The sequence below is a fragment of the Chenopodium quinoa genome, unplaced genomic scaffold, assembly GCF_001683475.1.
Source record: "Chenopodium quinoa cultivar QQ74 unplaced genomic scaffold, ASM168347v1, whole genome shotgun sequence".
Lineage (NCBI taxonomy): Eukaryota > Viridiplantae > Streptophyta > Magnoliopsida > Caryophyllales > Amaranthaceae > Chenopodium > Chenopodium quinoa.
This window is the reverse complement of record NW_018744290.1, coordinates 204584-231994: the sequence shown is the minus strand read 5'-3', so window position 1 is coordinate 231994 and position 27411 is coordinate 204584. Positions and strand designations below refer to the sequence as shown.

Here is a 27411-nt window from a genome sequence, read left to right as displayed (position 1 = left end):
GAGTACCTTATATAAATCACGTACTGCATGATTAGAGTATGGGTAATCAGACTAATCACTAACTAGAATTGCTGGACCCTACAAAAAGTCCACAAACTATCACAAAAATAATAAATAATAAATACATGTACAATATCCCAAAAAAAGGCTATCTAACAACAATATTTTCCACCGTCATTGGCCGGATTAAGAGGTGTCAACTTGGATAAGCGGGTCAATTTCAGTGAAATCGAATTGGATTGAGTCATTTAAATTTGAGTCATGTTAAATTATTGTATTCATACAAATCAAATCATTTTTTTTTTTTTTTGGGTCGATTTCGAATGAAGTCAATTTTTGACATCTCTACTCTTTACATTGTACTCCTATTTTATTTATTTTTTGAGACTAAAAAAAAATAAAAGTAACCTCAACCTAATATTCTTCTTTCCTAAAAAAGGAAGATTTACAAATTACCTTAAATAAGGTGAATAATCGCACAATTGAGATTGTAGGGTTCCAAATTGTAATGGCCTCCACCTAAGCTTTATTACACGTTGAAATCCCATTAACCAACATACGAATGAAACTTTTATCCCATGTTGAACAATGGGAGAATTGAATGACGAACCACTTTATAAGTTTGAGGAATCAGTTGATTACTTCTTCAATTACCAAATTGGTTATAGAATGAAATTCCCCTTTAAAATAGGGTGTGTTCTCAACTTTTTCAAAACAAAACAAGTTCAAACATAAGTACAAGTTTCAAGGCTTACGACAAAATAAGTTCAAATAATTTGCGTGCATACATTATACTCGTACAACTTAATTTTTGTAGAGATTTTTCAAAATACAAAAAGGGTATTACAAAGTTCATTATCGAAAGAATGTCTTTCAAGGTCCCGTTACTAGATAAGTAGATAGCATAGACAATTAGACAAAGAAAAATTAGACACATTCACACATAAATACAGCAGTAGGTAGTGAATTCAAAATGGAACATTTGTTTGTACCTTGGACCAGCTTATCAAACATTGTAAAACTATGTCAACATTCTCAACAATAATACATTTAGACCTGTCAAAAAAAAAATGTACAATAGAACAATTAAACTTCACCTTAACATTTTTAATGATTTACAACTGTAACCACTGCTTTGGTATTGATACAATCAATGTTAACACTATTGTAGTGAAGTCAAATTTTTTGAACTGGTTGTAGATTAGCCACGTAAACTCATATATTGGCCATATAATCTCCTAAAATAGAGTATTATAAATGGTAAGTATGGTTAGTTCATTAGTATGTTGCTTTCTTCCTTAGTACTTTATTCAGAAATCAACATTCGTTTTCATATTATCCCAACCTTCATAGTTAAGAATTCAAAATAAATTTGGGAATTTGTGAAACGCGTCTAACCTTTCAACATTGTATTTTCACACAAGGAAAACCTACATGAACTTTATATGTAAGACAAGAAGATTAGGTAAAAGCTTCATATTATGAACATACAAGAAGTTTCATTAATCAACTTCATCAGATTAGGTAACAGCTAGATAATACAATTGGGCTAGGCAATTTTATACCGTTATTACACCAGCCGAAGCATGACGTTATTGCCCTTATGGCCTATGGGGGTACAGACGTACAGTACAGGCTCTCACCCTCAGGTTATCTACTGCAATTCTGTAAATTTGGATAATTCAAAAATTTCCTATGAAGAAGCAAAAAAAATCAAAAGAAGGACAACCAAAAAACTTAACTTTAAACTGGTACTCAGATCACTTTGGTTGGCAGCCAATTTTACTTGCAAAGTTTATGTGAACCCTTCACTGAAGCCTTGGATGTTCAAGCCTAATTTATTACACTTTTGTTTTAGCTTTAGGATCAAGGACCAAAGATTTAACACAAAGCCGTGGCTTGGTGCTGACAAGGTCTCCAGAAAGGACTGAAACGGCAACAATCAGTGAGCCATTTGGCGACCCAGACAATGGAAGAAGCTCAATGAAAGTACAAAGCTGCAAAACATAAACACACACGTCAAAACATATATTATTTATGGCATGACAAATTGACAACGGTTCATAAATTGAATTGAGAGCTAACAACCTCTGGGGATTTAAGGTCCACGGTTGAATCTAATACAACCCCTTTTACAGCACCCGCTACAATGGAGAAGCACTTATTTCGATCAAGCAATACACAAAGATTAGGTTCGCTAACTTTATCTTTTGCAGTTTTCATCTCTGTCTCTTCAATTCCTCTTCTACTATAGCTAACTGCAAACTAAAGATAACAAAGTAAAGGTGGTGCATCAAGATCAAACAGAAATCATCCTACAATTGCATATTGTATTTTTTACATGTATGGGGTAGGAGGAAGGAGACCAAAAGAGAGAATGTAACAACTAACATAATTAGGAAGCCAATTTGCAAGATACAAGTGGTGCCTTGGCCTCCATACAGAAAAGAAGACAGCAGAGAATTATTTTTGGTCAGATACCAAAGATTGGCTTGTAAAGGAAAGTCTCCATTGGATAGGAAATTCACTGTAATACTCGACCGCAAAGCTAAAATTTAAGTATGCTCACCTTTAGGGGTCTAGAAGATCTGTAACTTTTGTCGTTGACGTACTTGAGAACGAGATTTGACACAGTAGTACTGACTTCCTTTTCATTCAACCTACAAGTAGCTTGAATAGGGAAAATCCGATGGCACCAGCTGCAGAGAGAGACTATACTTGCTTAATAGATAATTATTAGGGAAATATATAAACTGTGCATAGTATTTGAGACTCTTTTAAAATAAAGCCAGCAGAAGAGTGCAGAGTGAAAAGAGTAGTTTAAATAACCCAATTGGAGAACTGAAAACTAATTCTACACAACTGACATCATATATGCACATATAATCTCAACATTAGGTTTCCTCATACACAATCCTTGGATGTTAGGGTAATCAATAACACTTCCCCTCAAATATATTAATCAGCAGTTTCTACCAAACTTCAAAAAAAGCCTCAAACAACCATAAGCAACTGGGGTTTTATGAGACAATTGTGGATCTGCAGTCATCTATGATCAAAATAGCCAATATGGACTCTGGTGATCCTAAAAGATGCGTAAAACCGCTCAGAGACTTCCCCTCAAACTTAACTAACACTTGCTACATTTGCCTAGGTGGTCAATCTTGGGTGCAGTCACAAATAAAAAGCTGGTGCTTAGAGTCTTAAACAATCCCTGAAGCTTCCCCAAGTTATTGTTAACCTTAACATGGCCAATATACACCCTGTACATCCCAGAAAGATGCTTCTAATCAAGGTGGTTCTTTCCTCCTAGAGGGCAACTTTTAAGCTTGACTTATAGCCTTTGCCTCAGACAGTAAACTTCGGAGGTGGTCTAACCCCAATTATTGAATCTCAAGATTCCCAAACATTTGCCCACCGAACCCATCTGATTTTCTACATTATTCTTGTTGGCCATAATCTTTCTCGGATAGAGGACTAAATGCACAAGTATACAACATACCCAGGCCTAAAAGCTTCATTATTGATGGTTAGAAGCAAATATTGAAATGATTAAATATATAAACAGGTAATTCGGCACTAAACAAAGCAACAAAAGAAATTGGATAAATAACACATTGGAAAACTACTGTTTAAAAAAACGCCAAAAATAGTAATTTAAAAACAATATTACAGCCCAAGTACTTACAGTGGTCGTTTTAACTCTCCTGATTCTAAGGATTGATTTAATTGGGTGACTATGCTGACCGGATCAAAAGAACTGCCTTTGGGGAATGTAAAGAGAACCAAGCCACTTCTTGTCACCTTTACGAGCAAAAGACTAGGAGTTTGTTTTGCAGAATCATTCGTCACTCTAAAAGATTGAGAATCATCTTTTGACAATTCACCTACACAGATATATCGAAATTCCAAATAGTTAAACCAATGCTCAACTCAATTTTGTAATTGGTCCTGAGGATTGAGAAACCAAATTTCAGTTTCTTACTAGTGATAGCTACAGCAGAGCCCCCCTCCACCTCCTCAACTTTCCTTCTTTTAACATCTTCGCTGGAATCAGACTCTCTAGAGCAGTCACTACCACTGGATTCAATATACTGCAAAACCATACCATTGAACTTCAACCGTGAGTATTCCAACGGCATTGACAGTAACTAGGAAATAGAATGGACATTAAGGAAAAAGAAAATGATCTTTGTTGATACAAGTCATACAACCAATTAAATAATTTTTCATCTGCATCATGCCGTCAATAATAGCAAAGAATCATTATCACCCTTCCAGGCCCACTCATGATCCAACTCACATGTTTTCTTAATACCCCAGGAAAGGGATTTGAAAATATAAACACCTAAATTAACCTGTAGCAAATTACAATGGATCTGTTATTGGTCTTCGCGGGAGATATAACAATAACATTGCAGCTTTTATATATAGAATACTTTTAGGTATTGCTTTCCAGGAATTTCAAGAAATCTAGACCCTCTAATTCTTATAATTTCCATAACATTTCGGATAATGTTTCTAGGCCGTCAAAGTGCCTCCCATAAGTTTCATACTGCAGGAGAATGATAGAAACACTATATCAAAATATTGTAGATTGTAGTCTCACTACATGATGGGGTTGAATTTGAACCACCAAGCTTAAGTATAAATTATTACTGATAGCAAATTGGGCAGTTTTCTTCAATTTTTTTTGGACACAAGACATATTGTAATCTCAAAAATACATACTAATACATAACTTTGAATTTTCATAAATAACTTTACCAACTTACTAGTTTGACTCAATCTACTTGCTTATATTAATTTACTGTAAATTAGCAAATATTACGAAGTACTTGGGGATCAGAACACTAAAAGGACCACAGACTAAAGTTTGACACATTAATGGCATTCCAATGTCTTCGAGCTTCTCTAACATGATTCATGATATAAGTACTCTGAAAAGGTTCAACCAAGTTCTCACCTAAGACAAGATTAAGTAGTTAAATGAGCACCAACTTCTGATACAGTTGCTACAAATGCAATGAGGCTTTTTTAATCTAAGCCCAGCATCATTAAAGACTAACGACTTAACGAGGTACTTTTCCATACATCCTTGATTTGATAGACAACTTCATATAGAATTTAGTGAAAAAAGAATTGCAACATGTACAACAAAGTGAAATCAGATAAACAAAAAACGGATGTTAACTATATGAAGCTTTTCAAGAAAATACCTTTCCAAGAATAGATATAGCTTCTTTTGTTGCACTCTTCTCCCTCTCTGTAAAGCAAAAAGTTTTTTAAGAGCCAAGTTTATCTCAAATACGGGGGGAAAATATTTCACAATATAATCCCGGGATTGGCATTTGGAATTAAGGTTTCTTCAGCCAATAGAGTAGTATAAAGGCAATGCTGTATTGTGGAGCTTAAACACTGCATGGTTCACCCAAATGACATATTTTCTAATGAACAGATTTTTTAAGACAATTACGATATAAAGAGGCACACAATTCATCCAATACAAACTATCAACAAAATTACCCAGCCAACAATTATGCTTCTCTTCTCATAGACTAAGAATAACTAGGTATTCCTACTATATCCCATTGGATGCTAAAAAGGCCAAATTCAAATCACTGTCTTCACATTGTCGCTCAAAGAGTTGACATCCTCGAAAAATTAAGGTCTAGGGTTACAAAACCACAAGATAGGGTCCGATATTTCTTGAATTGCTTTCCATTCCATCAAATCATACATTTTGGCAGTCAATAAAGCTCCATAAATTAAAAAAGACTTGAGCTTTTTATACATAAATTTCTCAATAACAATTTACTGGTATCAACATTAACCTACGCCTACATAAATAATCCAAAAACTCATACAGGAAAGAAACCAACTTTCCATCATTGTAATTTTAACATTGAACAATCCATCATAACCCAACAACATATTAAACCCTAGCAACCAATTTTAACTTCTTGAATCATAATTTCATCCTTATTTCACCCATCACAATTTAAAATTGGATAACCAAAGCTGCAAATAATCAATAAAAAAAATCAAATTAAACCAAAACCCAAAACCCAAAACCCAAATTCACCAAGAAACAAAATAAAGCACCAAATTCAATCATCTATTGAAGTGGGAAGGAGGAGAGAGAAAAAGGTTGAATTAGAACTTACTGATAGGGCAAGTAATGAGAAACCCAGAATGAGAATTTTGGAGGAGAGAAGAAGGAGCGTTGTAATCAAAGCGAGGAATACATATGACAGCAGAGTGTTGCTCCCATGGCTTCATTTCCTCATTAACTCCTCCATTTTCATGTGCTTCTTCTCCTTCCTGCTGCTGCTGCTCTTCTTGCCCTACTGCATGCTTTGAGTCTTCGACTTCCGCCATGAAACTGAGGTCGTCTCCTATATTGTTCTTTTACAAGCTCTATTTTGTTCTGGACAAAAGCGGCAAAGCGCTGTGTTTATGAAGTTTACTACACTCCGTAGAAGCGTTCGTCAAGTGTAACTGCATAAGTTCAAGTTTAACCAATAGCCATCAAATTTTTCTTTTTTAGAAAACAGGATCATGGAGCCAAGATTTTCACCGTCCGCTTAAGGAAGTCGTTTTATAATTTGACAAAAGGAAAAATTGTTTTTAATAATCTCATTTTTGGCCGGTTCGCTGTTAATAATCTCATCTTTTGATTATTATCAAATAATCCCACTTTTATAGGGCATTCTTTTCTTTTGGTCCATTTTGACCGGTAATTAGGTAATTTTTTTTAAAAAAAAAAAAAATTAGTGATTAATCAAAAAACTAAAAACTTTAAAAAAAAAAAAACCTAAAAAAAATGGCCAGTCCAACCTCCACGCTCCACCCGCCACCCCACCCTCCAACAGCCTCCCCGGATTGCCGGCCGACTCATCCTCCTCCCCGCATCGGCCGACCAGCCCCCTCCCCTACTCCGTCCGACCCAGCCCTCCTCCCTTTCCTCCTTAACCCCGTCGCAACCATCCACCGTCGGCTAAACCCTTGACCTGAAAAACCCTTATTGCCGCCCTTTATCCCCCTTTCATCAGTCGTCCGAAATCTCCGTTGATCTCCTTTGCCTTCAAAACCTTTTCAACGCTGTAAATCGCAACCAGTTCGTCGTCAATTAGGGTTTCGATAACCTTCGATGTCACAATCTTCGTCTTCAATTTTACCAAGTGTTCATCAATTCGCGGGGAATGGTCGGCCGGTGCGTGGGAGAGGGATAGATCGGCGGCGCAGGGGAGGAGGTTGGGTCAGCCGCCGCTCCGGGGAGGGCTGCTTGAGGGTTGGCGTGGGGGTTGAAGTTGGGGTGGGCTGGTTATTTTTCTTTTTTTTTTTTTTAGTTTTAGTTTTTTTTTAATAAAAAAATATTTTCAACCAATCACAAAGTGACACGTAGCATCTTAACCTATTAAAACCGGTTAAAGATGGGATTATTAGATAATAATCAAAAGGTGGGATTATTAACGGCGAATCGGTCAAAGGTGGGATTATTAAAAGCAATTTTTCCTTGACAAAATCGCTTAGACAATTTAATTTGTATTGAGATATATTAATTAGATCAAATATTTTAACCATGGCCTCAAAGGACAACTGTAAACACTTTAACCACTGGACCACCTCTTTTTTTTTTATCATTGTGTTGCACATAAATGGTTTATAACTACTGTATTTGTTTTTTTTTGTTTTTTTTTTCCTTAAAAAGTGGGAGAATAGTTGTCCCCACTTGGCTCTGCTAGTGTATGAAGTTATACCCTTAGCGGAGCTTGATGTAATCTGCACTCTTTATATTTACATTATTGTTTATTCTAAAGGCATGTGATTTGGTATGGTCAACTCATCATATTGTGTGAAAATATTAGAGAGAGTGTTTTAATTCCTTAAAAGTGTGATCTACTAAAGGCAATATATTGATAATGTGAGAGAGATTGGTCCAGTATAGGCCTTCTTTTTACCCGCCTACAAAACAATCTTTTTAAAAAAAAAAATATACTCGAAGGCAACATCTCAATTAGTATATCAAACACCCACCGTTATCAAGTCCAAGACAATCAACGAAAAACGACTCCAATTCACCACGTACAAATTATCAAGTAGACAATTCATCAATCAAAACAAATCATATGGAATATGGATAACAGGAACAACAACGATATGTAAGAAATAAAATCACAATGACACACACTATATGCATGGAAAACTCTTTCGATGTGAAGTGTAACCAATGGGACTTATGAGGAGTCCACCCTTATTTTTTCTTTTGATATGATAAATTGAGGGCAAAAGAAACTCAAATGTCTACAAAGATTTCACAACTCACCAACAAAAATAAATACATAAGAGATAACAAACTAGGAAAGCAAAAGTGAAAATATTATCATTAAACGTAGGTTTATGTCCAACAGAAATTCCAGACAAACAAGAGATTCAAATGATGATCCAACTATTCAAATAAAGGTCATATGTGTCTCTATTAAGATGACAAAATTTCAGCACGATTCAACGGTGGAATTTCTAGCAAAAAACAATTTTTTAAACTACATCCCTAAAAAACTAAAAATACAACCATTTCTTTCTCAACCCCTCTTCACTTCTCTCTTCCTTTTAAGTTTTGTACTTTTTTGTACGTATTTCCTATTTCTCCTCTACTTATTTGATGACTTTTGATACTTTTTATGATAATTAGGTGAAATATTAATATAGATTAATTATATTTTATTTTTAAGATTAATTATTCTTTTTTTTTTACACGGTAAGATACGGTGGGTGCCCCTCCTATCACAGGAGGGGTGGGGTGAAGATCGAACCCAGGTCACTCCTAGGGGAGATGGAGGGACAAACCGTCCCTTAACTCCATGATCCTCTAAGATGAATTATTCTTATAATAGTACTTGTACTATTAATTTCTTCTTTTCAACTTAACTGAACATTAAAATTCATCATCTAATATTGAGTATCCTGGATATTATTAGTTTATTTCGTTCTTCAATTGTTATAAGAAACTCTTTAAAATTGACATATATGTGGAAAAAAATTAGCATAAAAAGTACAGCATATCTTTGGGTTACATATTTCAAATACCTATAAGGTTGTATGTATGAGCAAATGAAAGAGATGAGATCACTTTTGTTATTATAGATTGTTGTTAAACATACTGTATAAAATCTATATATATATTATTAATTTTGAAATTTATGAACATGATTAACTCTTTTAATATAACAATTGTTGACACAAAATGTGTCTTTAAAATGGTGGTAAAACTTGAATCATAATGAATATAAAGTCATGGGTTCAAACATCAAAGCTAACAATTTTTTGTTTGAGGAAATAATACATGCGTACATTAATGGACTAGTATGACATGGCGTCACACATTAATGGGCTGGTATGACATGGCGTCACATCATATGCCAAATGGCAAAATTGGTGACATATGGCAAAATTGCATGTCTTGCCATGAGTTTTAATAATATATACTAGTATGTGGTTAGGGCGTTGCACCGGGTTGTTACTTTGAAACATAGCGTTAATAAAAAAGAGGATTTAAAGAGATTAATCCTCCATTGTCTTGAAATTGTTGAGGCTATTCCGCTTTATTCATTTTTTTTCTAGGCTACATAATTGTTCTTTATCTTTTTTTTTTATTTACTTAAAGATATATATTTTTTTTTATGTGTAAATTAAGGACATAAATTACTGTTATTGGCTAAGATGGTAAGAAACGTGATCTTACATCTATGAGGTTCAATGTTTGAGACTTGTAGGATGTTTTTTTTGTTTTTTGGGCAATGCTTTTCAAGTTAATAATGACATCGAATAATTGTTGCAATGCTAGTGGTGACGTGACATAATGTTAGATAAATGATGATGTGGCATAATGCTAATGCAAAACTACGTGACACATAAGCGTTTTTAGGAACGCTTTTTAATATATGAAGTATAGATTACAATTTTTTTTTTATGAGCAGGGGCGAAACCATGATTTTAAAGCTTTATTAGGGGCCGACTAACACTTTAATAAAAAAATTAATGTGAAAATAGTTGATACTTTAATTGTACGAAAAAAATAAATCATTGAATATATTTTTAATCCATGCATTCTACTAAAATATATATTTGTTAGAAAATTTTTCTTTGAGATATCCTACATATCACAATTATCAAAATTATAACATACATATCAATTTTGATGATATGCAAACACTTCCTATGTTCTTCTTGCATATATGCCTAGTTTTATTAAGACAAGTTTCATAATATATTTCATTACCCATCAATATATCTAGTTAAGTCTTTGTAAACATTACAAAAAAAATATATACGAAGTATTAATAAATTGAGATGAATCTAATAAGATCATTTTTAATTATATTTTATCTTATTTATAAATAGCAAACAACAAACAAAGTAGCTTAGGTGAATAAGGGGGGAAAAATGGATCATCTTAAAAAGTTTAGTGATGAGTAAACTAATGCTAGAATTTAATCCTTAAACCTTAGCAATTAACATTATAAAGAAGAATTTTACAAATTATTGTAAAAATTGAGAAAACAAAAAAATACTAATAAACAAGTCAACAATGACGAAGCCCATCAGTATTTGGGGTTTCAAAAAAAAAAAAAAAAAAAAAAAAACTAGTCTTTGTCACTAAAGGGCTTGATCTTGGGATCTAAAACCCCAAACAATGGGATTCAAACCAATGTGGCAAGCATTAAGTACAACTAAACATGTAACAACTAACAAGAATACTATTTATTCTAAAAATTTATAGGAGCCAGCAGTTAAAATAATAGGCCACGAAATTGGGCCATGGGGACCGGGCCCCACCCGCCCCCCATGTAGCTTCGCCCTTGTTTATGAGCCACCTTATAAAGTCACGGTTGGACACAATACGAGACCACCATTTTGAGTTCACAAACACAAGATAATGCAAATCTACTTGTGACACAGTTGAATTGGACCCATAATTAGGAGACCCTTTGAACTTTTTATTTTTTCTTATATTTTTTTGGTGTAGTGTGTTTTCAATACCCATTCGCTCACTATCATCACTTTAATCATCTTAAGTTGAGAAGCGTCAATGAACAATCTAACCTTTGAAGCTTTGCCAACAATAGGCATTAATTGTTAAAGCCAAAACTTCAATCATTTCCTAACTCAACACACTAAATGACTCTTTTCATCAGGTAAGTTTGTCCATAAAAAGAAATAAGAAGTTTTGACGAGATTTAACCTCTTAGTATTAACCAATTAAGGTCTTGTTCTTTAGAGCTGCTCTGCTCTGCTCTACTGAAATCTGCTCTGCTCAAATCTGATCTGCTTTGCTCTGCTCTATTTTAAAATAATAATTAATAATAACAATAATAATAATTAATATTTAATAATAATAATAATTAATGTGTTTAAAAACATAATAATAATAATTAATAATTATTAATATTAATAATATTTAATATTTAATATTCATAATAATAATTAATAATAATAATTATTAATTCATAATATAAAGAATTAATATTTAATGATAATATTAGTTAATAATTAATAATAATAATAACAATCAATAACAATTTCTAATATTTACCGATCATCATAATAACACTTAATATTTCTTTTAGGGAATAGTAATACTTATTATTTTTTTTTTGAATAGCAATACTTAATATTTAATAATAATACTAAATACATAATTTTATTTTATAATAATAACTAATGATATTAAAAGAATAAAAAAGCTGCAAAAAAATTGAAAAATTGTCACCCTTTTATCTTTTATCTTTCTACTATTAACATATGTTAAAGATGGTACACATCTATTTATGTTTTCATTCACCTAAATCAATGGTATGCACTTGTTAATAATAATAATAATAATAATAATAATAATTAAATGCGATAATAATAGTAATAGTACTTAAAATAAAATAATAATAACATTAATAATAAAAATAATAATGATAATAATAATCTTAAATATATATATATAAAGGGGAGTTTTTTCCCGAGTTTTTAGAGTGCCACGTAGGATTTTAATTTTTAAAAAATTATTAGAGCGCCATTTAGGATTAGTATTTTTTAAACGCTACAATCGGATTATGCCACGTAAGATTAGTTTTTTTTAAAGCGTTATGTAGGATTATAATAAAAAAGCGCCACATAGGATTAATAATTTTAAAACGGTACAATAGGAATATGCCACGTAAGATTAATTTTCAAACGTCAAATAGAAAAATGTTATATTTTAGCCAATGAAAAAAAGAATTGCAATTTATTTTAGATCAAAAATTTTATATTAATTATAAAAATAAAATCAGTGCGTTTTTTATGTGGCTTGTCATATCGTGTGGCCGGCTAAAACACACTCAAACACTGACTGAGTAACCTATGACCGTTCGAGTAACCCCTAATTGATTGAGTAGCCCTTGTCTAACCAAGTAACTTCTGATCAAGTAATCCCGACCACACGGTGTGACTAGCCACATATAAAACTTTGTGAAATAAAATATTATCCTTTTATATTATAAATCTTATCTAAATATGAGAAACAAAGTTAATAATTTATTTTATAATTAAAAAATCAAGTAGCAAGCAAGCGAATATCACAAAGTTTATTAGATAAATTTATATTTAGTAAAATATTTTATTTGAAAAAATATAAACAAATCGTGCACTGGCTTCATCTAATAATAATAATAATAATAATAATAATAATAATAATAATAATAATAATAATAATAGTAACGACAATAATAATAATAATAATAATAATGCTGAAATCTGCTCTACTCTCCTGAAATCTAATCAACTCTGCTCTGCCTAGAAGCTCTAAAGAACAGGGCCTAAGTTAGTTTACAACAATAATCACTCATGTTAGTTAACGCGAGGACTCACAAGACTCGTCGAGACCTTGAGGATCACCCACCAGGCATTTTTTTTAACCGTGAACTCGTGAAGACTGAAGAAGTGAAGGGACAGTAGTGTTACTCCTCCTCCCCTAGTCCCATCTTCCCGTTTCCCCCAAAATGCCATGTTTCCTTCCCTCTCTTTTGCTGTTAATCAATCAATCTAATTTTGCTAACTTCACCACCACAACTCCTCAAACACTTCCATAAACCCTAATTTCCCACCCAATTTCCTCAATTCCACCATGGAAATGGCGAATTTCTCAACTCTCTCTCCTCCAACCTACAAAGGAGCTTCTCTACGTTCCCTAAAACCTTCAAATTACCCTTTCAATTGCTCCTTCTACTCAATTCATCATCACATTAGGTTTTCGAAATCATCAACAAAATTCAAAAGAAAATCCTTCAAAATCAGCTGCTCCATTTCATCATCATCATTGAAGGATAATTGTAGAAATTCCGACGCTATTTGTAATGACAGCATTACCGACGTTTGGGCCGATTCTCAATTTGTTGAAGTTATTGGTATTGGCAATAGAGTTGATTCTGTTCTTGATTTTTGCATCAGCTCCCATTCGACTTCACATTCTTTGAGATTTTGGTACTTCCTTTTTATCTCCATTGCAATAATTTACTAATTTGTTGCTTTATATGTATCTGGAATTATTAATTATCAGTAAGACCTAATTATTGTTTAATTTTAGTAGTTTGTTGAATTTATTGGTCTTTGATAGTGTTCACATTTGTTGCTACTACTGTATAATGTGATTTTGGGAAAGGATACATGACAGAATTAGAAGGAATGGCAGGAAAGGCCAGTTTTGGTTATTTCCTTGTGCGTGCGGGAGCATGCTTGCTCTGTTGTAAATTATCATATTCACATATCTGATTGGTTATGTTTTGCTGAGAGCTCAATGTATTGTTGAATGTCTTTACAGGAATGTTATCAGAAGAGATTCGTTGACAGGACAATTACGTCAAAGGGTTCCTGAAAAAGGTTTAGTTGTTATTGATAGCTTCTTTAATCTATTGCAACTTGTTTGTTATTAAGGGTCATTTGGTGTGAATTGTTATTTCTTATTTTTGTGTCAGTTACGTATCTGAAACAGTGTTGAAGAGTTGTTTGGATATGGTACATGTCATAGTATCTAAGATTTCTCTGCAGTTTCTGCTTGCTGAACTTTCATCTTGCTGTAAACCTAGACCATATGATGTGATATGTATCTATAGTGTAGCTGCTGATTTTGCTATTGTGATGAAATTGACGCATTGCTATATACATACACATACTTTGTAAGTTCGTTGTACTCAGCTATTTGTTATAGCTTGACTGTCTGTAAGGGCTATGTGAATTTGTATGCTCTCACTCTTTGCTAATTTTTGTTATATTGCAAAAATCTTTCATATTTGTTACATTTCTAGGGGTAACCATCAGCCGTCACAGTTAGATTATGTGAAAGAGACTTCCCGCTTGGCTAAGTGAGGTTACCTAGGAAAATGTCTGAATGTCTAGTGTGTGTCTGCGTTTTTTAATTTTTTTTATTGATATACTATGTCCAGAATGATAGTCACATTTCAAATTTCAAGAAGTCTGGTTGTAAGGTATGTGAACTTTTAGTGATTGAGAGCCAGATGGTGTACTAAGTGCTCTAATTCAATAGTATGAGTACTACTTAGTAGTGAATGATAGTTAGGCCCTATTTTCTTCACCTTAAAACAATAATATTTAGTAAAAATAATTTAAATTCAACAAAAATAAATTAAGTTTAGTAAAAAAAGTTTTAACCAGTATCAAAAATCTGTACAATGAATCAGTTAAAATAAGTTTTAATTAATACTTCCTGCATTTCGTAATACTAGCAACATTAGGGTGTGTACAAAGTTTTAGGAAAATCATAGGCTGAGGACAAAGAGAGGATTTTTTTATAATATAAAGTATGGTTAATATGAGAGAGAAATAATAAAAGAGTAGTGTAGGTGGGTTTGGTAGGAGAGAGAAATAATAAGGAAATTATGACTTTTGGTACCTCGAAAATGACCCCTATTGATTTTTGGTACCCATCTAAAATTTTATTTTATTTTGGTACTCATCAAAGTTACAAAATATAGGTTTTGGTACCAATTAACAGAATCCGTTAGGGTTCCGTTAAGTGGGACCCATTATCTAATTATTTAATGATTTAATTATTTTAAAAAAAAGGAAAATAATTTTAAAAAAAAAACTTAAAAAAGAAACAAAAAACAACCAGCCACTGCCACCCTTCCCCCTCCTCGTGCCGGCTGCCGGTGCCCAAACATTCCCCCGGCGCCGGTGAGCCCACCTCCTCCCTTTCCTGCCTCCGATCTCAGCCACAACAGCAGCAAAACCGCTGCACAACAGCAGCTGCCCCTCCAAAACAACCACCGTTCGCCGAAACAACCCCCCTCCCCTGTTCGCCGGCCCCCTCCCTCCCTGAAACAACCACCCTCCCCTTTTTGCCGTCCCCCGAAACCCTAAAACCCACCTGAAACAACCCGAAAAACCAAACCCGTTTAGGGTTTTAAACAACCCAGAAAACAAGTGGTTTTTGGTGGTGGTGGTGTGATGGAGCTGCATTGGTTCTGAACGGCGTGTTGCAGGGGGTAATTTTGGTGGTGGTGGTGTGATGGAGCGGCGCTGATTGTGAGGTTGATTTGCAGTTGCTGCCGCTGCAAATTGTGTGTGACCGCTCAAATTGGTGGCTGTTGTGGTGCGAATTGGAGGTGTTGGTGATTAATTCGCGGCTAACGGTGGTTTCAGTCATGGTGGTGAGATGAGGAGGCTGCGTGCCTGGTTGCTACCGACTTGAAGGTGGCTAAGGGGTGGCTGGAAGGTGGCAGGGCCCCACTAACGGAAAGTTTAACGGAAGTTGGACGGAGGTACCAAAACCTATATTTTGTAACTTTGATAAGTACCAAAATAATATAAAATTTTAGATGGGTACCAAAAATTAATAGGGGTCATTTTCGAGGTATCAAAGTCAAAATTTCCAAATAATAAAGTATATGTGAAAGTGGGGTTAGTGGAGGAAATTTAATAAAATAATAGTGGATCCTTTCCAAATAAGAAAATGCATCAATTCTTATGAAACGGATGTAAAGAAAAGTGTTGCCATTACTACGAAGTAGAGGGAGTAAAAATAATTCAAGTCCAGTAAAATAATCTAAGTTCAGTACTGTACAAAAAATTTCAGTTTAGCAAAAATAATTTAAGTTAAGTGAAAATCAGGTGAAGAGAACTGGGCCATAGATGTGCTGCTTAGGATAGGATTAAAGAAAAAAATTCTATCTTTTTTTTTTAAGGTCACTGGTGATATATTCTTTTGGTCTCATATAAATGTACTTTAGTCCTACTAACATCTCAAGATTTCCAAGCAAGGTGATTAGCTGCAGGGCCGTCCTAATCATTTTTGAGGCCCTGTGCAGTGGAGAAAAAATTTGGCCCTCTCATCAATTAACGCAAATCTTAGAAAAATTATGATTGCTAGACATGTAAAAATTCTTTGCTTACTCTTTTTGAAAAATAACTATACAAAGTGTTGGTAAATAATCAAATGTTATGAGGAAAAATTGAATGAGAAAAACAAAATTCAATAGAAAAGTGTATGCATTAGATTAATAAGAAAATATCAAAATAGGAGTAATTTTGTACAAAGTACAGTATATAATAATAGGAAACGAATAAAGTCATTATGCATATAAGTATATTGGGAAATGGAAAGTTAATACACAAAGTGACAGAGGTAAAACATTACCAACATTTACTACAGTAGCTTTATACTTGCATTAAAAATAAATAGTAAAAAAATATATTTTTTTTTAAAAAAAAGCATGCAACGGGCATTGAACTCGGGACCTTTTCCACCGATACTCTATCTGGAGCTGAGAAAATTACCACCGAATCACACCACAATATACGACATTTAAGCACTATGTTATTTACTTAACTAGATTTTAAGACATGAGGCCCTAACCAATTCGTGGGCCCTGTGCGGTTGCACAGGCCGTATCGGTTAAGGGCCCGGCCCGATTAGCTGAGAAACTATCTCTTCCTACATTATGAGGTGACCTGTCAGCTGGCGCTGTATTTGTCTGATAAAAATTTTATATCACGGGTTCTGTGGGTTATTTCACCAATTATCTCTGTTTTCTTATTTACTTTGTGTATGGGAGGAATAAAGGAAGAATGTTCCTTTATGGATTGGCTGGTCTAGCTATTGTTTGGTTGTCCTCATTAAATATTAAATATTTAAATTTACAGGGCATGAGTTTGTACGGGATAAAGTGGTTTATCTTGCTTTACTTTGGTGTCATTATTTGGGGTTTACACTTGATGATGATGTGCTCGTATGCCATGTATCGGTTTCTTTAGGAGGAGGTCCTCTGACTCCTCTCTGTAACTATGTGTAATTACTTGACTTCTTTTCTAATCAAATTATCTCCTTTCTTTTTTGCAGATGACTATCCAAACATTGCAGAGGCACCACTAAACCAACAATTACATTCGAAGGCTGTTGTTCTTGTTTGTACATTCTTGCCCCTTTCTCGTGTCTTCATTCAGTTCTTCTGATATATGTGACAGCTGAAATATTAAGAGATTTTTTTTAGCTGAGGTTTCTTGAGATTTGAGTCATTTTACTTAGTGTTCACATTTTCACTTCCAATATCATGCAATTTAATTCGGACAATTTTGTGTAGATATTAGAATCCTCTAGTCTAAATTCCCTCATACTCGTTTAATGAGAGATTCAATAGAGTGTAAGGTTTGAAGACATTCCTTGGCACCATACAAGTGATAATTAGAAATGACAGAAAAATCAGGCTATGGAAAGACAGTGGCAGATCTTGGGCCAAAAAGTTTGGGGAGCCAAGGTTTGATCCACCAACCTTTTGCTCAAAAATGACAATACTTAACCACTATGTCACAACTTTTTAATTGTATGATATTACTTATAACCAACAACTTAGAAAAATTTCGGGGGGCCGGGCCCCGACCCGCCATAGCAAAGGTCCGCCCCTGCGTAAAGGTGGCCTTTATGGTATATAAGGTTACTAATATGTTCAACCACAACAAATCTGGAGAGGAATATGATACCCCTCTATTACCTAATTATTTTTCAACTATAAAGCTCAGTGGGTAATTAAAAAAGAGGGAATCCCATAAGAGCTGCTTTCACTGAAGAATATGTTTCTTACTGAAAAGAGAAATCTAGACTTGTGTATTTTAATTACAATGTTCTTCTCTAATGTTTCTGCTCATAGTCTTACTCCCTTTACAAGATGGTGTTGAGGATTCTGATTTTATTAAATCTTATTGTTTATCTTGTATAGGTGGCAAGTGCAGGCTATGGTGATGATCATGTCACGGCAATTGATACCCTTCGGGCGATTAGATCCAGTGGTGGGTTGGTTATTGCTGTTATAGTGAAGCCTTTTAGTTTTGAAGGGCAGAGACGCCAAGATGAGGTAGGTTATTTCCCTTGCCTTGATGTGTAAGTTTCTATCAATTCCTGCCATCTATAGAAATTAGACCTTATACTGAATTGGTTTGATACCCTTCTGTTGAAAACTATAAGTAATCTTTGCTATTCTTGAATTCCTTAATGACAAGATCTTTACCTACAAATGTTGCTGAAAAACTAAATGACATGTAACACTTAACTATTAAAAAAGAAATTAATGTTTATATTAATACTACCTCTGTTCCTTTTTGTTAGGTTACACTCACTACTTTCATCCATTCCTTTTTGTCGGTTACACTTTTGCTTTTTTTCCTATTTTTTTCAAAAATTTTCTCTCACAAACCCTACCTACATGGGGTACAACGTTTTCTTTCTTTTTCTTACAGTCCTCACGACACTTTCATGTACTTTTTTAAACACTTGTCCCACTTTCTCACTCTCTCTACTATTGTCCTAGGTTTTTGTTGCTGCAAAAACCGTAACAAATCATATTTCAACAAGGAAAATCCTGTTATCCTTAACATGTAGATGTAATCTTAGGCATCTTATTGGAATTAGCAGAAATATATTCATCTTCTAAGAGTTTAATTATATTGGGATTTTGGGAAACCATCCCACTTCACGTGTTTTATTTTTATTTTTATGTTTATGGTACTTCAAAATTGGTGTGATCTTTTGTGTATGTGTGTGTGTCCTCACCTTGGACATGCTGAGAATAAGATTCTGAAAGACTCACAAGACATTCTTCTTCTTAGTTTGCTCAGTCTTTATTTACTTAATATTGGCTCTTTGAAACAACCCTTTTCCATGATAAATAATTTTATAGTGCGCTCTCTCAATTTAATGGCGTTTCTTTTAACTCCCCAGTTAGAAAATATCATGTGTGTGTGACACCAAATCTGCATTTTTGTGGGACTCACAGGTCAAGATTTTGGTAGACAAACTTCGGGATTGTGTGAACTTCTGTATTGGTGAGTGGTTTGCTTATTGATATTTTTTGGTTTATTTCTTTCTTGTATCCCATTCTTTCTCTGTTGCTGTTAGCCTATCATTGAAACTGGTGAAATTTGTTGAGTTACTTTTGGTCTTTACATAATTGTTCAATCTTTTAAATCAAGATTTCTAATGGTCTGATCTATTTCAAGTAACTTGTGTAATGTACTAATGTGTATCTGTTTATCTTTAGAGTGTTTATAAATTATATAAAACACTGTGTACCTTGCTAGTCTTCCAGCCAATGTTGCCCAGACTTGTATTTGGGTGCGTGTCCGACACGGTGTTGGATCCTTCGACACTCTAGATTTTGTAAAATTTCATGTAAGGCCGCTAAATATCTGGGTGTCGTGTCGTCGGAGGAATTAACACATGACACTCAACGTACACAAGGTGTCGAAGTAACAAAACTTCCAGCTGACATTTGCTTAACTTATGGCCTTTATGGCTTTATGGGTTATGAGTTATGACAGAGGTAAAGTAAATTGATGCCAGAGGTCTTGCTCTACATCACATTATCACAACTAATGCTGGAGTTTATTTAATTGTATTTTTATTGAACATCATTGTCTCGGTCACTTTTCCTACTTTTTTAGGCTATTGTCAGGGAATTATATTATATCCTAAAAACATTAATTGACTAAAATTTCATCTTGCATTTCATGCCGAAATTTCTTTGTCATAAGGTGCTGTGACCGAGTTTTACATTCTTTGTATCTGCAATCAAAACAATGTGGTTATGGATTCATCAAAGAAAGGGTCAGCCTGGACTTTGGTGCCAGAAAAGTCACTAGTTGTAGTTCAATGTATGCCTTGTCAACTTCTTCCTCTGTCCATAAACATTGATCACATTGTTTCAAACTTCTCATGATTGAGTTAACCTATAATAGCTGTGTACACCCCACTGTACTACTCTCTATATCTAAGAATTCCAGATAGGAGTTATTTGGGAAATCCAATCATGATCAATTACACAATAACTTTTTCCTGATATTTCAAGATAGCATGTGTGACTATTAATTTTGGGCGGAGGTACCAGATTATCTTACTATCTTAGATATGTGAGTCATATTGATTTCCTCTCTGATAATTTGTTCAATTAAACAACTCATTTAAGCTATTCTGTGGTTGTTGCTGCACTCTATTGTCCCTGCTTTAATAAGTAAGCCCTGCACCTTTACCATATCCGCTTTCTATTAATTTTGGCCTTTTTCTCATTTTTCTAATTAACAATGGCATGTGTGAGTAGTCTTGTAGATATAGTATATAAGTTAGGCCTACTTTTTCCATCCTGTACTGACTACAGTGAAATTTTATGTTCTTGCATCTCCCAATAGGGATGAAAATGTAATGTTTTGCTTGTTTAGAATCATTCCTCTCTTTTGACACAAGTCATGTTTTTTTACTATAAAAATAGGTTGTTGAAAAATTTCACTTAGGAGATCTTTTTGTTGTGTTTTCACACAGATATTGACATTGACACCTTGCTGAAGCTGGATCTGGTCACTCTAGATGAGGCTCTGAAGACTGCCTATCAAGCTGTTTTGTCAGCCATAAGTGCCGTTTCCATTATTGTATCTGTAAGTAGCTTCTTGATCTCGCAAATTAGTTCAAGCTTTTTGTTGGTCTTGATGACAGTCTGATGTTAACTAATATTTGCAGGACACATGCAAAATGCACATTCACTCTCTGCATGGTAGCATGACTCAAATTACCATTTGTGAAGTTATAAAAGTGAGTTCTGCTTGGCAGTGTGTGCCTGAATAACTTGACTTTGCCATATTTGCATGGTTTGATTGGTTTAAATGTTACATCCACAGATGCATTCTTTCTTGTTCTCATAATACTTCTTGTAGAAGAAAGTGTTTGAAAGACTCTCTGTCTCTCTTCTCCAGTTCTCCCCACTCCCCCAATACTATCAACTGACAGCTTAGAACTCGTAGTGATTTTTCTCCATGAAGCTAATATACACAACTGTAGGTCTTGGAGAGCTACAAGGAAGGACGAATTGGTTATGGTGTTGGCCATAATGTCAAGGCTTCAATTGTACAAGCTGTTTATGATTGTCCTTTCCTCTCTGTTGGACTTAAGGTAAGACCACAAATTTTCCTTAATCTAAGGAGTATATAAATTTATCTGTCTTTGTGGGAGTGCATCAGTCTTCAACTGCAACTTGTTTCTTGGATGCACACTCTGGTTTTATTCTGATTTATGATTATGGTTTTACATCTTCCACTCTCTCCAATCCCATTTTTTGCGGCATAGGGGGATAGGTCAGATGTACACAGCCTTTCCCATGAAATAACAAATGCAGTTTCTTTTCTCATTGCACAATGATCGTCTACAACATTGCTATGTATAACATGCACAGGCACTTAGATCTTAGATAAGCAAATTTTTAAAGTGCATTAAAATCCCAAAACCAAAAAAGAATAAATCTTTCACCCCTTTGGAAATGAACAATACCCTATAATCTAAATTAAGTTTGGCTGGTACGTCCTGTAAATGAGAGTACGCCATTGTCTTGTACTGATTCATCTTTTCCATGCTGTTGTCATGTTTCCCTCTTTACCCATGAATGCAGGACCTTGATGGAGTTGTAATATGTATTCTTTCAAGTTCCTCAGCCATTGCAGATAATGATGTCGGTACTCTTTTGCGTACTTTTCGTGAAGCAACAAAGTGCACCAAAGAAGTCTTACTTTCCACTGTTAAAAATCCTGATATGGAGCCTAGCTTGATAGAAACAACAGTTATCACAGTGTGGTAAGTTGACATGCTTGCTTCATATTGTAAATTTCATTTTGACTGTCTTCTCTCTTAGAGTTGATACCTGTAACCTTTTATTTTCCTTGTCAGTTTCATGTAGGAGAATTTATTGTTTCTGTGCTTGACTTTTTGTAATAGATTGGCCTAGAGGGAGGATGTCACTATAAATTAGGTGTCTTGGAGAATAAGTTGAGTAGTTAGAGTAGAGAAAGGAAGGATAATATATATAGGATATCAGCGAGAGAAATAATCAGCGAGATGATAATTTTATCCTTCTTTGTTTTAGCTTGTAGTTTGGGAGTGTCCGGCCTCTCTAAAGTCTGGGATTGTAAACCTTATTTGATGATTTAATTGCATCAAACTATGATCTTCTATAATTTTTTTTTTAAAATTTTATTATATGATTTTTATTTTTGATTAATATTTCCTGTTGTTAAGGTAATTACTTTTATAGCAAAGCGGCATGATACATTACTGGCTTGCTTTGTTCATCTGGATACTAATTGGGATCAGCATGACATCAAGTGTTTGCGCTTTTCTGAGCAATGCAAGTGGACCCGCATTTTCCTTTTCTTTTTGTATGTTGAAGTAGTGCTTGCTATATCATCTACTAGTGATTGTAAGACTTGTAACAACCCGAACAATCTCACTACATTAGGACCCTTTTGACATTGCACAAAAGCCATTGTTCAGCTAGCTCTAAAAGGGCTACTTTTAGTAGAAGTGGTAATATTATTCCATGTATTTCAGCTTGAACAGAAGTCATGTCCTTGGACGCATTGCCTTAAAGCGGATATACCATTATTTATCTATTACAAGTTGTCAATAAATATATCTGCACTGAGTGTGTGTGTGTGTGAATCACTTGAAATTTTTCTAAGCCAATTTTCAGTTACTGTATTCTGAAAGATGCTGCCATAACCAAATCAAACAGTTCTTTTTATATAACTTCAGTATTTCTTGATGCATTGCCAGTGGTTCTGAAAGAAAGTCTCTCCAGAATAGCAACATTCTTTCTCGATTGGCAGATAGCATCCCCTTTGTTTTCAATTTTTTGCGGAGGCAGGATATGCAGTCAGGAACTTCTGAGAAAAACGACCTAAGAGAAAATATATTTCCTCCCATGATGACAAACGTCATGAATGAGATGCTCCTGGATGAAGATTATGGTGAAAGGTATGCCCTATATTGCCTTGGATTCACTCAGTTGTGTGAAAAATCTTCATTTAAATTTATCAATTTATGCCACTCACCGTCATTGCAACTTTAGGAATTTTGAAGATGGTGAAACAGACAAGGTTCAGTATCTAGATTATGATGTCAATACATTCAAAAATATAGAGCAAATTGATCAAGGTGAGTGTATATTCTGGAAAAATCTGGGTGCTGTCCAACAGTATATGCTAAACAAAAACCATGATATTTACCTATGTAAAACCTTTCTTTAACAGCTCAAACTTTTGAAAGGCAGCTTTTTATCAATCGGAACCTTAGGCCAGGTCATAGAATTTCTCATGAGTGGCATGAGGAAGAGTTAAATGTCTCTGGAGCTGATCCTCTGGCTGATAATCCAAGAATTTTTCAACTTCCAGTTGGTGTGAGACTTTCTACCGACTTACAAGACATTTATGATGATTCAAATTTAAGCTTGTCAGCAGAAAAAATTAATGATGAAGTTCAAATGCAAGCATCCTCTGTTCCAAGTGTCCCGCCTCGGAATGGTATTACAGATACGAGTTTTGATGCAGTAACTGGCTTTTGGAATAGTGCATCAGTTCTGTTGAAAAGAAAACAGCCTATTGCTTCTAAAAAGCAAGGAGTTCTTTCTGCTCGTGCTGCATCAATGCTGGTAATCTGACTTCACTCTCTGGTATCTGCTCCGTGCTTTCCTGTTCATGTGGTTTTTATGAGTTTGTCTAGTCTATACAGATACACATGCTTTATGTATCCATGTAAAAGCACAGTTTCTGCCTCCTTTCTCTTATACTGTGTTTTCCAGCTATTTTCCACTGTTATATACGCATTTGTGCATGTGATCAGCATAGTAGTTTAACTAGTTTTTTGTAAAATAAATTCCAGGTATCATGCACCTAGTGTGGCATTTAGTGAACAATGGATAACCTTTTGAACTCACCATGTGTATGTGCATGTGTGTGTTTATATGCTCCATAGACATCTTTTGAATGACTTAAGAGCTTAGTTCTTGAAATGATATGATACAAAATATTCAAACATATAATAACCTTGCTCTGACTTATACTCCATGAATGGTCTTGCCCTTAACTTACGTGTAGTGCAACAGGAATCAGAACGGGATACTAATACGAAATGGTGTCCAGTGATGGAGATCCGGTATAGAGGAGGAATCTACAAGGGTCGTTGCCAAGGTGGTCTTCCTGAAGGCAGGGTACTTAATTGATGACTGAACTCCAGTCCAGACTTTTCCAGTCATATCTTTCTGTGCAGATAATCATCAGTATGATTAAACTGAAAAATTGTGTCCTGCAGGGTCGTCTTACCTTTCTGGATCGTACTGTCTATGATGGAATGTGGCGATATGGGAAAAGGTCAGGAATTGGCAGCTTGTTCTTCAGTAATGGAGATGTTTTCCATGGATCTTGGAGGGACGATCTTATGCATGGCAAGGTTCATTTCTATTTAGCAGTTGCATTTTCCTTGCCTCAAATAAGATATTTGATTCTGTCGAGTATGCTACTATGTCGTGAGTTGCTAGTTGCTGACTTGTTGGCAGTCATGCTTTGCTTACAAGTTTTTCTTATAGGCTATTGATTCTTTTTTTCTTTTTTTTTTCCTCCCTATATTACAAGGGTTTCTAGGAGAGTTATACTTCGTTTATATTTATATCCCAGAGTAGTTTTGTCCTTTAAACCATAATTAAAGAAAATGCTTATTTTCATTATTGCACACAAAACCAGCCCCGACTTATTATCGGGACATCATATATATCTCTTCTATCATCTTAAAATTGTGATTTCCCCGACATATGACTAGGATTTTGTTTGATATAGGGCTGGCTTTACTTCCATACTGGAGAACGATGGTTTGCTAATTTTTGGAAGGGGAGAGCCAATGGTGAAGGCAGATTCTATTCTAAGTCTGGAGAGGTCTTCTTTGGCAATTTCCAAGATGGTTGGCGACATGGTCAGTTTCTCTGTGTCAAAGTCGATGGCACAAGGTTTGTGTTCTTAATTTTCTATGTTATACATTCTCGGTCTTTTTTAGTTGACATGTTTTGACTTATGACACTTTTCACAAATTCTACTTTGATTAGCTTTTGTGATTTATAGTTATAATTAAACATAGTCATGTGGGATGACTAGGATTTTGTCAGAATTGTCTCAATGTATATTTTAACAATATCAACTTTTATAACTTTTACTTATTGGAAAATAGAGATAAATTGTTGAACTTGTGCATTGGCAAATGTGATAAAAGAAACGTGTCAACTAAAATAGAATGGGGGAAATATATTGCAGAATAATTGTGAACGGTGTGATTTTCATAATAAAATTGCTCAAAAGATATTTGGTAGTCATCAGATGGATGGAGATGCTGCGAGCATCTGACCAATATTGGCTTTGTGAGTTTATTGCACAGTTCACACTCACACCTAAAATCGTTGCTGCATGGCATCTTAAATTATGAGATTTTTTCCTAGTGTGGTCCGGGGACAAATTGGTAATGGTCGTTCATTGGTGTAATGAATTGCAGAAAACTCTGAGCTTACTTGTTTCATTATTGTCTCCAAACACTTATCACCCTGTCAACTAATATAACTTAGTTGTATGCTGTGAATCCTTTTGAGCTACATGAAGTTTCCCACGAATGCTGAATCCTTTCTGTCAAAATTTTTACTATGCATACTGTCTTAGTTTATCTTTGAATCTTTGATATAGTTGTCTGTTCTATCGAGTCTTTAGACAGTTAGGCCATTACTCTCGTGTTTTCTTCTGTGCATATCTGCTTCTAGATGTATGTGATACAGTTAATTTTGTACAATAATTTCTGACTGAGCTTGAAAAGAAAATTTAGGGTGGCCCTGTGACTCCTGTCAACCTGTCTTTCTGGGCTAATTGAGATTAGCATCGAGTATCATTGAAAAAGTTTCCATGTTTTCTCTTGGATTTTGGATTTCAAGACATTGTATGCGCACATTTCACTTCATTAGCATGTAAGCTTTACAATACATTCTTGATGATCTGATGCTTTAACTCGAGGTGACGTACTTTCAGGTTTGTTGAAATTTGGGATGATGGCGTACTTTTGAGCTCTAAGGAGTTGGATACATAGAATTTTGTAAAGGTAGAAGTGAAGTTTTAATCATGCTTCTCAGTTGTCCTCTTCTCTCTCGCCCATTTGTGTTTGCATTTTTGTTAAGTGGTCATAGACCGTAATCTTATTAAAAAAATGTCAATTTAAGGAGCCACTTTGTGACTTGCAGCCTTTAAAAAAAAAATGTAATTACGAATTTTTCACACTTCACATTTGTAATTGTCATATCTTACTGGAATCTGGTGAATTTTTTGGGGTCCAAAACCACATTTTGAGGCCAAGAACACCAGAATAAATATACGAGGTTTTAGGTGCAAGCAAAATCCACTTAATTCCGGTAAGAGCTGATGCAAATGTGAAGTATTTGGAAATGAGATAGTTTACATCATTTTATTTAAAGTGATACAAGTCGCAAAGTGACCTATTGGATATTTGGATGTGTTCTGTCCAAGGTAATGAATTCAGTTGGGTATATCAACTTAAGTGAAATTACAAGCTTGGGCTGTGATCTATGATTATCATTCAGAAGGAGCGTGAAGAACAATATGATTTCTTTCCCTGTGTAATATTTAGTATCAATGTATCATAATCTCGTGTAAAAATATACTAGTTACCTTTTGTATATAATTATATACTTCAATCTTTCTGTTCTTGTACACGTTCTTATACCAATGAGGTGATGCAGCATGCTGTAACCCTTTCACTGTTTTACGATTTAATATACTACCTCAATTTCATATTATTTGCAACGAATTGACATAAAGTGTGAGTAGAAATTGTCTAATTGTTGCAAATAATATGTAACAAAGGTAGTACAAACTATAAATTACAAAGTATATAGCATAGCAATTTGATTTGTTCTATTGATGGTATGTTGAACATACATTTATTTTTCCAAAGCAGGGTAAGATAAGTCCTCCCCATCCATCTTGTAGAAGGTATTGTACCAGAATAATTGGCAA

At 34.4% G+C, this 27411-nt stretch overlaps 2 protein-coding genes across 2 annotated transcripts; one reads left to right on the top strand and one right to left on the bottom strand.

Moving 5' to 3' along the window:
• Positions 1-1360: 1360 nt before the first annotated feature.
• Positions 1361-8107, bottom strand: LOC110695054. Its single transcript, XM_021872247.1, has 7 exons — positions 6168-8107; positions 5220-5266; positions 3986-4094; positions 3689-3887; positions 2570-2699; positions 2089-2265; positions 1361-1997 (listed from the first exon to the last, which is right to left on the bottom strand). The coding sequence occupies exons 1-7, from the start codon at positions 6379-6381 to the stop codon at positions 1842-1844; spliced, it is 1032 nt and encodes a 343-aa protein (XP_021727939.1). The 5' UTR covers positions 6382-8107; the 3' UTR covers positions 1361-1841.
• A 4725-nt stretch (positions 8108-12832) lies between these two features.
• LOC110695052 (protein ACCUMULATION AND REPLICATION OF CHLOROPLASTS 3-like) lies at positions 12833-27091 on the top strand. The gene is made up of 16 exons (XM_021872246.1): positions 12833-13515; positions 13853-13911; positions 17390-17454; positions 18264-18398; positions 19317-19365; positions 20855-20967; positions 21050-21121; positions 21368-21478; positions 21972-22153; positions 23132-23332; positions 23427-23512; positions 23608-24005; positions 24459-24563; positions 24665-24802; positions 25186-25352; positions 26410-27091. The coding sequence occupies exons 1-16, from the start codon at positions 13160-13162 to the stop codon at positions 26465-26467; spliced, it is 2295 nt and encodes a 764-aa protein (XP_021727938.1). The 5' UTR covers positions 12833-13159; the 3' UTR covers positions 26468-27091.
• Positions 27092-27411: the final 320 nt, after the last annotated feature.

Coding starts and splice junctions, on each gene's coding strand:
- LOC110695054 (XM_021872247.1), bottom strand. CDS start 6,381: ATGGCGGAAGTCGAAGACTCAAAGCATGCAGTAGGGCAAGAAGAGCAG. Junction 5,267..6,167: donor TCTCATTACTTGCCCTATCA/GTAAGTTCTAAT, acceptor TTTGCTTTACAG/AGAGGGAGAAGAGTGCAACA. Junction 2,700..3,688: donor GGAGAGTTAAAACGACCACT/GTAAGTACTTGG, acceptor CTCTCTCTGCAG/CTGGTGCCATCGGATTTTCC.
- LOC110695052 (XM_021872246.1), top strand. CDS start 13,160: ATGGAAATGGCGAATTTCTCAACTCTCTCTCCTCCAACCTACAAAGGA. Junction 17,455..18,263: donor ATTCGAAGGCTGTTGTTCTT/GTTTGTACATTC, acceptor TATCTTGTATAG/GTGGCAAGTGCAGGCTATGG. Junction 20,968..21,049: donor CCGTTTCCATTATTGTATCT/GTAAGTAGCTTC, acceptor TAATATTTGCAG/GACACATGCAAAATGCACAT.